At 39.2% G+C, this 14,009-nt stretch overlaps 2 protein-coding genes across 4 annotated transcripts in view; both read right to left on the minus strand.

The window, feature by feature from the left end:
- Positions 1 to 14,009, minus strand: part of Dnc (phosphodiesterase dunce) — a 299,778-nt gene that overhangs the window by 185,538 nt on the left and 100,231 nt on the right. The gene's annotated exons all lie outside the window — the stretch shown is intronic.
- Positions 9,433 to 11,616, minus strand: LOC139811175 (uncharacterized). Its single transcript, XM_071775298.1, has one exon. The coding sequence runs from the start codon at positions 11,614 to 11,616 to the stop codon at positions 9,439 to 9,441; it is 2,178 nt and encodes a 725-aa protein (XP_071631399.1). The 3' UTR covers positions 9,433 to 9,438.

Below are 14,009 nucleotides of genomic sequence, written 5' to 3' on the forward strand. Positions count from 1 at the left end.
GGAACACCGATAATCCAAAATAAAGGAAAGATTTAATATATGTAATATTGAACTTCGTTTAACTTTAGACATTGGCTTCAATCCACTTTTTTGAAAATTCGAATCACAGTTATATAAAAAGAAATAAAAACCAAATAAAAATCGTATTAATAGATAATTAAAAATACTACATGATTAAAATAGTAATAATAATAGTATTGATACGAGAGAGCGATTATAATAAACATCATTTTGATCTCGTTATATCTCCTCGCTGATTTAATAAAAGTATGAGATAAAATCTAGTCTTGCATTAAAAGAGATTTCTCAAATTGACCGGTCTCACTAAATCAAATCCATATAATCCTTTTGAATTCTATATATTTTGCATACGTCAATGTCGAACAGTGGCACGCGCCTTTGAGCCTGTGATAACCAAAGATGTTTCTCGATCAATTTTTTTTCGTAAACGTGCTGACAAACATTCGCTGCCTCCCGTATCAGACAGCACAAGTGGTGACTTATCGGTACTTTTTATATTTACATGTTCGAGCTAAATCTAAATGTATCGTGCACCTGTATCGATGAATATTCCCGGATTACTGAGCGTTCATTGTAATCGTCAGTGGCGCCGTTACAGGCATAATAAATTAAAAGAAATTATTTAAATAAAAATACATTAGTTACAAGATAAAAGATTTACAAAGATAGTCGAAATATAGCATGTAAAAAAATTAAACATTTGAATAGAATTATAATAAATATTAATACAGATGTGTGTGTGTATATACATATATAACATTGTTCTAAATTATCATATAAATTGAAAATAATTTTATCTATTGGATTTATCAAATTTGCAGATTTATATCCAAGTATTAAATAGCTCTAATTATTAACTATTCTAATTATTATTTTTAAAGTAAAATAATTGCTGTACTCCGAAATGAAAATCCGAAATGTGCTGAGAAATTCAATTGTCCATTTCCTTTGAAGTGAAAACAGTATTTTCGTCATATAAAATAATGTCATGGAAGAGCGTCGCGAGAGCTTCAAGAAGTTCAAAGAAATGCAAAAAATTTCCTTTCCTGCCTAATTCAGCGGAAAATCGTCCGCGAGGGGCTCGTTTGGGGGATGCCAAGTGCGCTCCCAGAGAAAACTCGTTTTTCTTTCGATTATTAAAATAACAGAAACCTCAATATCGATTTCGGGATACACAGGAATTCACTTGCGGAGAGTTTAATCATCCAGGATCCATCACATCGATCCTGAAGCCTGTCAAATTGCGCGGTATTGTAACGTTACTTTGGTACTCTGTAACGTTGTTGTTCGTTACAACGAATAGGCGCACGTTACACGACGTGCTAATTAACGCCACGAGTTGAATTGCGTAAGAATACAAATTACGTCTCTCACGTGGCCGCAACTAATTCTACTATATATCATATTCGTTCACACAAGAAAAATCCCACCTATTATTTATCTCGTTCGCATAATATTATACAAAATAAATTGCAAATGCATTTGCATATATTAAACAGTGATATAAAAAATAAATTCTAGATACTCGAGATAAAAGTACCTTGCATTCTTAAATTTTAATATCGGTACGTATGTACGAACGTACATATAAAACATGCAGACTAATTGATAAATTATCTATTTAATCTATTTAATTCTATCTCGAAAAGTTCAACTGGAAATGGAAAAAGAGGATCAATAGTCTCATCTTATTGTAAGAAATTATGCGTAGATACAATCTGTGATGATAAATTCGATATTACGCACCTTCGAGTGTAATCGCCTCACGCATGGTGCGCAGCGATTTCAAAGTCTTGTCACGCAATTCCCGCTTAATACGTTTCTATAGCGCAGCATCATTAATCCAATTTTATTGATTCGATTCTGTGTCCGTATCGAGTAATCGCGACTTTATTATAACGATCGAAGCACACATGCATGGATATAATCAATTGCATAACTCAGCTCGAACAACAATTGATCAGGTGGTAACTCATATATTCATCGAATAAGGACACGATCAATTTTTTCCAATTATCTAATTATCGTCTAATTATTAATACATCGCGTAATATTCTATTTTTTTTAGATCAACACGACCGTGCAATACAAAAGTGTATTTAAAATGATGCGATATTAAAATTCGTACCTGTTGTTTAAGTTATGGAAATACGATTAAGTCTCCTCTCGTGATTCATGATGGTAAAACATTATTTATGCATTCAAATCCGCGCGTCCGCGGCCGCGGCCTGTTTTGTTACCCGCGGTTTCACTTTGCGGAGAAGCTACAACGTACTAGCGCTTGTCCGGTAATAATCCCGGAGTCAAGTTACGACACCGATGCCGGAGACGGAATAATTTGTCATATGATGTCAGGCGTGTGCACGCGTACGCACCAAGCGCGGTTATAACATCTGGCAAGTGTTAAGGTGCGTTTAAACTTGCGCGACCTGCAAAACGGAGGAGTGTGCAATGGTTTAAGTGTGCGTTCCGGCACGAAATAATTCCAAACTGTGCATCGACTTTGTTATTTATTACCTACTTTATAGGGTACGATTTAGATGTACTGTGCCGCGTAAATCAAAGTGTTTGCAATTAGTCACATGGAGTCAGATAAAAAAATATGCGAGAACAGCTGCAGCGTAATCTAATAATTTACGACTATCTTTCTAATCCTCTCCCTCTATCTCTCTTCCTCTCATACTTGATATACATCTATTACAGAGATACTGTTCTCATTTTTTTTTCATGCTTCTCGGGATATCCGTGCAATATTAATCCGGTCGGATTTTAAGAGCCTACACAGTAAACTCATTTTTTTTAAGGGGCAAAGCAATGCGACGAATTGGTGTTTGAGAAAGTTTCTCCAAAACGGCTGCTCTTCATAAACAAGCGGATACGTGACTTCACTTTTAAGTGTATCAGAGTAACATTGCCGTAAATACTGTTTTAGACGTGTTTCCGAAAGAGGATTTCTCAATAAAGTTTAATCTGTTAATGTAGTTAAGTTTTCTTTAATCCTTTCTTGGATGAATTCTATTGACGCTTCCAGCTCACGAAATTTCTAAACGCATATTCAATCAGTTTACCCAAAACAGCTATTTTCGAGGTACACGGTAGATCTAGCGCGTTAATTTACATTGATTCTCCATTATCGTTCATGTTACATCGAAGACATGACATTAACGCACCTTAGAAACACATAAATTCTCGACAGACAGACGTGAGTAATCGATACTACTGATTCCGCTGGAGAATTCAATGTGTCGTGACGGATTAAATGTCGCGCGAACATGTTAATCCGCTTGCGCTACGCGTTGACGATAATAATCACACATGCGATCAACTCGCGGCCGAACTTTGCACCGGCCAAATAAAAATAATAATGATTTTAATTATTTATCTCGCGAGAAATTCCATTATCGAGTAAAACATCATTCCTAATTAATAATTACATCGTGCAATTAATCGTACGACAGTGCCAAGATACATATGCACATTTCTTTTTGTTTCCTCTTTGTCAAGCTCACTGATTACTCGCGACGTTTTACGCGATGCAGTTTTACTCCAAGATATAATAATTATGTATCACACTTCCGGAATATCGGGTTGATCGATGAATTCCGATTAAGCTTATACATATAACAACATTTAAGTTTAATACTTATCTCGAAACAAAGCTAGTTTAATAATAATCAAATTTTTGTTATATTATTCTAAACTTTCCTGATTTAATTTCTATCGTGTGCTTAAACTTCTTCCGCAAAGCGCTTTGGGAGACGGTTGTTTTAACGAGACCGACGACAGCTTTGAATTCCCAACGAAGACGTCGGCTACCTTGCGCGAAGAACTGTGAGAAAAGTTGATCGGACTTTTAAATAGATGTTGCCAACTAAAAGCCCGACTAGCATTAATTGAGCCAATTATCAAGGATTATTCTTTCGAGTGCCATGGTCGTGCCTAATAATTAGGTAAGAAAGAAGCGATAGCCTACGTTTGCATTATAATAAGCGTTTCCGAAATGCGCGAACGGCCCCACCCACGCGATTCCGTAATTTAAATTTTATCCCCCGTCATAGATTTCGGCCGGAATTGCGAGCCCGCGAATATTACGTAACGACTTTAACCAGTCTACGAGTTTCATAAATTATAGCGGCATTAAGCAGGAATAATTGCTCCGACCTTTCATTGGAGCGCCACGTATCGTTCGCTATTCTCTCAGACGTTGCACTCTCACATTACATTGCATACCGCTGCTGGGTTTATGTGGATTAAAAGAGAACCAAGATATCCCGCACCATGAAACACGCCAGAGACGAATATGCGCGGTGATTCCGCTCTGCATTCATCATTCCCAAATTCTTTCTAACTTATAAAAGTATAAAAGCAATGATTTTTATGAGTTTAGAATTTGTTTAAATGTATTCGAATTGTTCAACATTATTATTAAACGCGTATCTTGTAAACTAAATTTAAAAAATTTTAATTTTAAAAAATTCGTTTGACAATATCAATCTCCCTATTTTGAGAAAGTTTTTATTCGATTAACGTATTCTGATATCAATTATACGTGTATTCGATTCAGAACTAAAACCTAGTAATGGGAAAGCACAATGTTCCGATTCATGAGTTTTGGTCGATAAAGAATATAGTTAACTTGTTCATTTTATTTTTTAACGAGCGGAAAATTTGCCTGCTCGATGGAGCAGAGGATCCATCTATAATTGAACAGTTTTCATCGAGATTAAACGAAAGCCCCTAAAACACTGCACGTTTATTAGCCGATGCAACGGTGCGGATCAAACTTTATCCTTTTACATTCGATCAGTCGCGAATTAAAGAGGAGACTCTGAACAGAGCTCGGAATACAAGGAGCGGTTGGTATTTTTCAGCGCGATTAGGAGCCGCATTTAGTACATGTAAAATTAAGAAGTTATTTAACTGCGGCCGCGAGGAGGTATTTTAGGACGGTGTCGTCGGTGAAGACGCTTCTGAGAGACTAAAATTGACGCACGCGACGAGAGTATTCCGAACGATTTGAAATAATCCGCTTTTCCTGGCGACGCACTAGTTCTGTCGCTTTGGAATTCCGTAAATACCGTGTATATATAATGATCTCTCCGAAACGAACTGACAACCGACTCGACGAACTCCGGAACAAATGCGTATGCGTCCACATTACTCGCGCCTATTTCAAGGAAATATTTAACCCTGAAATAAAATTAGGGGCGAAAATTCACATCGGCCAAACTTTAAACAGCTGCTGCCAACGGTACGGCGCAGCGTTTTCTAAATCCTGTAAACACGCAATACAACCTACGATGTTAGCCGAAAGTCGTCAAAAGATATACGTCATACGGCAAAATATCAGCGTTATTCTTTTTGAATCTAACGTCGCTCGCATGTCACCATTTCTGTCAGCAGCATGTCCAACTCCTTGTTCAGAAGCCCGAGAATATTACAATATCGACATGTCGCGCTTTTAAAGCTGTCACGAAATCTTAGGAATGTAACACGAAGCAAGTGCACATTTTATGACAATCGCAAAGCACAAACAAACGTAATTTCGATGACATGGTGCATATTTCTTTCAGAACGATGCAAGTTGTAAAAATCATGCTAACAAATGCTAAACAAAAAAATACTCTGGTTTGAAAAAATATTTAGGTAATCAAATTTTTAACAAAACGATAACAAACACTTTGTTTTTCTTTTATCAAAGAGATTTTTTCAGTTTTACTAATCTATTGACGTTCTAAAAATTAACTAAATGCTTCTAAATTAATAAAGATATACGATTTTGTTGAATATAAAGTCCTTATAATATTTTCGTTCTCCAGATATTCTACTAACAATAAATTATCATCGTATCAATAAATTATAATAATCCGGAAAGTGTTATTTATGATGATATCGAAAATAAATGCGCTAAAACTTATGCTCTCTTTTCCAAGCTTTCTTACGCAAGAACGAAACTTTTGCCAGTCAATGTCCTTATGAGTACCAGGAAGATGAATGAGAAATCGGAAAATCATGGGATTTTTACGACCAAATCGCTTCGATGGGAAAGTTTCGCCGACAGATTCGCAGAGAACTTTGTTATTTTACGTATGGTGAAAAATCGGCCTCACTTTTCGCATAATTTCTAACCACTTCGATTTCTGTCAAAACTTCACAACTTAGTTGGAATAACGAACAAATTATTGGTCGGAAAAGAAATTTTCAGTAATCATTTCTTTCTTTTCTTAATTTGAGTCCACTAGTTTCAGCAAGGAGTACAAACTCTCTCTTGTTAATTTTAATTACTTATAATTCTATACATTATAAAAGATGACAATGTTGATTTCAACAATATCTATAATAAAATGTAGCTTAGGAATCTTTTTTAATGTATAAGATATCTTAGATATCACGTTTTTCATGAGTTTAGATAGAATTATTTTTAAAAGCATTCGAATTATGCAATATATATTGCAAACTGCATTTTTTTTTTTTAATTTAATGTTTGTCTGGCGACATCGCAAATTGCATTTAATAATGTCGAGATGAGTTTAAGTCAAAGAAAGTTATGCATGAGAAAATGAACATTTCCGCGAAGAGGAGTTTCATACTTCTTTGATGGCGTTTTGGTTAGTAAAGCGTGAATATTTGGACGTGAATATCGGTGCTGGGTACTAGATGACATTTGCAGGCGTGAATTCTCTAACGTAAGAAAATCATAATATTTTACCATACATAATAAAAGCGTAGAAAAGATCTACAAGTATTATATACCACAAACAGATCAGCAATATTAAATATTCTTGAAGAGACTTATAATAGAATAAACATAATTCTTTTCAAAGACGAAATATTAGTTATTTCTCTCTCTAAAAAGAAAATTATAAATGGTATTTCCAAAAATTATAAATGGTATTTGCAAAAAAGAGGAAAATCAATATTGTGTGTGTGAGATGCGCTTGTACTCAATCAACGTTAATCAAACCAATCGCGAAACATATTGAATTCGCAGTTGTATTAATGCAAAATGATAGCAGATGGGAAAACGTTGGCAGTAACCTCTTGGCATCCCACTGAACCATGCGCTCGAGAGCAGACTATTTGGAAGACCGCCAACGACGCGTTTATTGCCGTAAAATTATCGTAAAAACGTGCGTGCATCAAGATATCGCGCCAGTTAGACGTCATAACGTAGGGGTTCAATGATCCGTCAAAATAATACTTGTCTTGTGATTTTAAGTAACGGTACAAACGACAAAATATTATAAAAATATGCAGAGACAGTAAAGAGAGTATCCTGGTGCAACGTCATGACACATTTACAATTATTTTACTGCGCATCGCAATAAAAGCTGTTACAAAATAACGAAACGATACGATGATGAAAATAACGACCGATATTAACATTAGCAAATTGAGTTTAGTGTTTATGGGACGCGAAATGGACAATGTCAAATAATATGGCGATACATTTATGAAATGTGTTTTATCAAATTACTCATATTATCCGATTGTTGTTAATGCATTATGGAATGACGATGAAAATGAGAGAACTCGGAATAATGTTTTTTAATAATGCAGCCTTTCAGAGCGACAAACATTGCAATAAAAATGTATGTAAAAACTGATTACAAATACAATTATTGATAACCTTCGTTGTGCAATTCGATAAAAAGCCGGGACTCCCGGGATGAGTAGCTTTTATCGTACAAAACGTGAGGTAAACAGCAGACGCGTATCGTCGGTGAGACGCTTGAGTAATACCAAAAGAAATTCCTTCGATGTCAAGAGAGAAAAATATGAAACGCGATCGTGGCTTCATGCTGAGCGAGATAAATAGACGGCAGGACCGAGAGTGCACAAATGAAAGAAAAAGAACACGTAAGGGAACGAGAGGCGGAGGAGCGGCGAGATGCAGAAGGAAGTATCCCAGAATTTGCAACATAATTTGCAAAAGCAACTTCGTAGTTTCCGTATTTTCGTTAATTACTGACGAACGCCGTTTTCCTTGAGAACATTCTCGTTCCTCAAATATGCCGAGAGATGTATCTTAAACTAATTGCAACTTTCTATTAATTACGAAATTCAAACGAGACAGAAATATAAAATTATGTTGCTCAATATATTAATAAAGACCGAAAAGATTGTTCGTTAACGGTTCATTTAATCTCATCCTTGAAATTAACGAACGTGAGCATAGCGAATCGTGTAAAGAGCGTCAGAAATTATTTATCAGTAATAACGGCTTAACGTCTTAGTAAAATGTGCTTGGAGAGGCACCTCGCAGGCACAAAAAACCGGTTCCCAGAGCACAAATTGCACGCCGCAGCGATTTCGTTCGTGACGTTCTGTCATCACTTATCACACACTTAGCCGCGCGTCACTGACACCGCGGAGATAACCAAATCCGTTTTAGCGACAAACCGCGCATAAAGACTTGAGGCTAAAACGTATTTACGTACAATTAGTACGAAAATATCGTGCCACAATCATCTCACGACTTGCACTTGAGTAACCGAGAACATCAGTTAAATATTGCCACGATAAGGAAACATTTTCAAAGAAGCTTTAACGATATCGTCGCTTTTCCTGATTCTATATTTCGCAATAAATTTTTATCAAATATTTATACTTCAATAAAACCTTTCCGAATAATATGATCGTTCTCGATAAAAACTATATATCGCATCTATTAAAACGTTGTATAAATTTACCGCTAATATATATTTGCTAGTCGTTCGCTGCTTGGATTTGTGACAGCAATATGTACAGCGCGTCTTACACTTTAAAGCGAGCACGTGAAAGATAAAGAGACTACCCGATATGCATACAGAAAGCGTCTACCGTCCGCAAGAGAAAAATTCTGCGACAAACTTTGGCTCATCCCCATCGATCCTCTTCTCAGCGACTTCTCGTTTGTTTCTAAGACGCGGGGAATTGGCCGATCTCGATTCTTTTATATTTAGTAAGCCTGTATGAGATGTTTCTTCAACAACGATGATTTCCCTTTCCCATTTCGCGAACTTTTTCGTTATTTCGACAGATTTCAGTCTGCAACGGCATAAAATTCGAAGAAATAAAATAAATATGTATCCTTAAATTTTCCATCTCAGACCGTTTCTTTCTTAATATTACGATGTGTCTAACTTGTACGATGTCCAATTTCTCGTGAATTCTCATATGGCGATCATATACATATTACATACATATAAATTCTGGAATTCGCGGAAATTCTGTCCTATGAGCGGTTCGTTGCCCGAGTCAAATTTAAACTTTCGTCGTTTCTCTCGAAAGTACCTAACTCCCGCGAGAACTCACTTCGCTTGAAGAGCTTCGACTTCGAGAAATTCTGGAGATGAGCTTATCGCGTCTTCGCTAAAGTGCCGCTTTCTCGAAACGCACGTTTAAGCGCACTCGTGCGCCGCACGGGTCACAGAGTCACGTTTCACAAAGGAAATCTTCCGGCGTGCTCCTCATACCGGGTATCGTTTTCCCCACTCTCTGCCTGTCGGATTCGCGATATTCTCGCGCTTTTCTGACGACTCCCGCGTTCGAAGTCGTAATTCGAATCAGTTGCTTTGGGTTTCCTGCGATGCTCGTCGTCGTCGAAGGAAGATAATCTTCTTCCGCATACACGTGACGATTGACGTGGGAAACGGAAGTCCTGCCAGCACTCCAGCGCTTTTCGCCCGCAAACTGCTCGGTTAAACGTACGGGTTCCGCGATATCTCTTCGATATCCTGCATTATCTCTACTCAATAATGATGACGTCCCATGAAATTTCCTCGCGTCGAACGATGCGATCTGATAGCTCAATTTTGGCGCCGTCTTAACAGCGTACCTTGGAATCGCAAAATCCACGTCTGCAGTTCTCGGCGATTCCGATATTCCATCGGTGAGAACGATAGGAACGATAGTGATCTTGTCTTTTGTCCTCGGCAAATGGAGATATCGCGTTTTTCTGAATTCTGTCGTCGTCAGATCCGCTTCGTCCCTCTTGAATTCGGAGAATCTCGACAGATTTTCTGCAGCCGATCGAGAGTCAACTTTCTGAACACAAAAATCGCGCTTGCTCCTTGGCTTGCTCGCTACATTCGCAAGCGCATCTTGTTTAATAGCGTCAATGGAGCATATCTTTGCGGGAGACTCGGTCTTCGTCATTTTTCTCGAAGAATCGGCGCGTACTTGTTGCACGAAAATGCTGGACACCTTAGCGGCGAGTAAGATGTTACTCAGAGACGTCGTTGTCGATGAAGTGGTCGTCAAACGTGGCTGCTGAATAGGACTAATGGCTCTGTTGGTGTAACGCTTTTCGACGGTGGTCCGAAACTCCGTATTCAGGCTGACAACACGAATCTGAGGAGCGCAAGCTGACGCAGATACTGCCCGTAGTATTTCACGATCGGGATCTACCTCAGGATCGATCGATTTTAATACGAGTGATGAGGAAATTTGATCGTCCTTGGCGAGGCGTTCGGTTTCGGGCAGCATGCTTTCGCGGTAATGGCTACCGGGACTGGCGAATTCCGTTTCAACGGCCATCGCATTTTGATTGCCCGAGGGAATCTCGGAATGCTCATTCGACCGTTTATTCGCTGTTCTTTTATCCACAGTGGACCAATTGTTATTGATCACTTCCACCATAGACAACGAAGACTTTCGTCTTCGAATTTCAAAAGAATTGTTGATAGATGTCCGCGAATCTTCCACAGTGTGGTTGAGATATCGATGCGAATTGTACTCCGTTCTGTTAAAAATATTTGCAGGATTTGTATTGACCGTTCCACGAGCGAACCAACCGTCCCACGCAGAAGTAGCTCTCTCCATTACAGCATTAGACCTGTGATAGAGTTGAAAATTGCTATTGGAAACGCATCCGTCACGAGAACGGTCATTTAGAACATTTTCTCCCCGAAACATATGGCTATTGGTCGTCGGGAAATAAGATACTCTACTTCTGACCCGACCAGAAGACCGTGGACCATCGAAGTTCTCGAGTATACGAGAGGGATCGCGAACGGCGGAACTTAACGCCTCCTGCCGACGACTCGAGCCATTCTCGTTTAACCAACTGGTACGAGAGCCTCTTGGAGTTGGTTTACCGACCATGGAGAAAGTCGAAGACGGCGAGGTCTTATCGACGAGAGCGGATCGATTCGTGATGCCGGTGTTGATCGTGGCTCGTCGCAGGTACGTGCGGCCGCGGTCAGGCAAATAATCCGACGCGCTCGGCGACAGCGCGGATCGGACAAATGTGTCTAGCCGATTCAGACTACAGGAGATGTCAAGGTCGAAGCCCGTGCTGCTGAGACCCAATGCCCGAGCCTTCCCGATGATCTCGCTGTATTGGTACCGAAGCGGGCCCAATTCCTGGTCTATTTTCAACAGCGTCTCTACGTCGGTGGACACTCGTTGCTGTCTTTTCGATTTGCCGAGGTCGTACGATGAGGCGAGAGGTTCGGAAACATTTGGCGGGAAGTAGATCGACTTGATGGAGGCGCACGAATTTCTGGCGACGTCAACGAGGTCGTCGTCGTTTGTCACATTGGCAGCACCCTCGTGTCCCTCGTCATTGACGAATGTCGGAATTGCATCACACCGTGAATCCCAATTCATTGTGCGACGGTTATTTTTCGTTTCGTGAAGCGCCGCGAGCTCTTCTGACTTTCCGTCATTAATCACCGTCGTATCCTATAGAGAATGAAGCCTGTCGTAATCATGGGAAGGACGATCGATTTATCCTTCTCCTCTACAACTCTTTATATCTTATTTATTCCATCTTACGCGAACCATAAAATATTTTCGAGCGACAAAAATAAAAGATTATACAACTAATTAAATAAATCTTTACAACTACTTACAAATAGTTTTCTGTAAATTTCATTGCGATTAAGATAAAGCTACTTAAATCGTTGTAAAAGCCTATAAACGTACGCAAAGTATCGGCAGCGTCGTTCTCGACGGGAGGCGAGAGGTTCGTCTCGTCTCATATCGTTGACCATGAAAATTGGTCGTCACGCCAGTTAACGAGACCGTTGAAGGATAAGGAGAGATAAACGGCGCCATCCTCTTGATAATCATAGACATTTTCCGTTTACGCGCGGACGACGACGCGGACATTAGCGCGACATCGGTTGTAAAATCCGTGGAAACGCCGCTCGGGATTTCGCTCTTCAGGATCGGTAGGGATTTCGACTGTGCCAACTTCTCAGACATAAAAATAAGACCATCGCGAACATACGTGAATTTCTGGGTTAACCTGTTTTCCATAGGTTCGTGCGATGGGTCGGAAATAACTCCTTCCTTTATCGCGGATACGTTTCCATCGAACGAGGCGCGTTTGCTTAAGGAAGCGCTTTTCTCCTTGAGGTAAGCGCAAAGCGATTCTTTCGCTTGTGCTCCGTGAATTATGTGTCCGCTCCGTTTCGAAAGAACTATGCCTTCGCTAGACGTTTCGTAATCTCCCTCTAAATAAAACGGGACGATTTGAACACCGTGAAATTATGAAAAATATCGTTTTTTTACGTTAAATGTAAAAAATATTTAAATTTAAACTAAACAAGAAAATTGGAAACACTACTATCGAACGAATTTTGTAAAAAAAAAAGAAAATATAACAAATAAACTAATAACCGTTTAAAAAAGTAAAATATTCCATGAAAATCCTGTGCGGACTTATACAAAATATAATAGAAGATATAATATGTATAAAATGCAGTAAAAATAAAAAAGATTTGTTTCTTCTTCCTAACTTTAATTAGAATTCAACGGAGCAATGATACAATTATCATTTTTAAGAGCTCGAGGTAATTAACCTAATTCTAATTTTCTCAATTTTTGTATATTAAGTCAAATACCGAAGGAAATGCTAAGTATATATGGAACATTGCTGTGTTAATTATTTAGTTTCAAAGTAACGTTGGCATATTGCTCTCACAGATCCAATTTTTAATAGTTCTAAGATTAATGTCTCTCCTAAACCAACCGTCCGTATCGGATGCGCAAGTGGTCGCGGCGAAACTCGACACCGGCCGGACCGATCTTTCCGGTTCGTTCAGCTCGTCTCGTGTCACGTCGACGGGGAAAGGTGACGCAAACGGGACGGCGGATGCTACAGCATGTCTCTGGCAATCTGTGCAACTGGCCTTCGTGTCGCGCGACATTGTCACCGAACGGGAGGTTAGCTACAAGCCGTCCTGCATCCCGGCGGACTCCGCCGTTTCGCGGGCATGCAGCAATCGTCACTAACAGACAACGCGACGACACGATGCACCTCGGTGTTCACGCCGCGCATAATTTCGCGAAACTGGAAGAGACGTGTCGGCCGAAGTTGCCGAAGGAAGCTGAACGAGCAGACGTTGGCCCGTGACAAGCGAGATGACATGACATCGCTACGGTCGACGAGATGCGATATACGACACTTACACAATTAGTGTCCCGGCATATCTCGAAAATCCTATACCTCTGCATATTTTTATTCAATTTAAATCATTCATACAACTTTCGTGTAACGTCAACATGATATATATCTGTCGTTTGCATACATTTGCATGTATTCACGATTTCGCGTTTATTCACATTTTCGATATATCCTTCATTTTCGTCACTACTATATTTCGCGATTTTACATCACGAATATAGAGATAGCTTTTGCTATCTCTATATCGGAAAATTGAGACGCGCCTTCATTGCGTTCTTCTTTTTCGCGAGAATCGCAAGTGTTGATTTCAGTACACAACTACACATACATTGTAAACTTTCACATATCTATGACAATATCAATCCAATGGATTTCAAATGGCAGGATCCCTCTTTGCAACGCATGGTTGCAAAAAAAAGAAGCCGGGTGCAACCAATAGTTCCTGAATTGTCCGAAGTAACGAGATCAAACTGCAACAGTACACAAAAGCCGCGAGCGCTGCACTCGATACCGCGATTACACGTAACAAAATACGGTAGATATTCTAACGATGAAGTTCGAAAATAGTTACAATAAACTCGCAATCAAA

Source organism: Temnothorax longispinosus, chromosome 4 (genome assembly GCF_030848805.1).
Source record: "Temnothorax longispinosus isolate EJ_2023e chromosome 4, Tlon_JGU_v1, whole genome shotgun sequence".
Lineage (NCBI taxonomy): Eukaryota > Metazoa > Arthropoda > Insecta > Hymenoptera > Formicidae > Temnothorax > Temnothorax longispinosus.

What these genes read in the sequence shown, in the direction of transcription:
- LOC139811175 (XM_071775298.1), bottom strand. Translation starts at nt 11,616, where the DNA reads ATGAATTGGGATTCACGGTGTGATGCAATTCCGACATTCGTCAATGAC.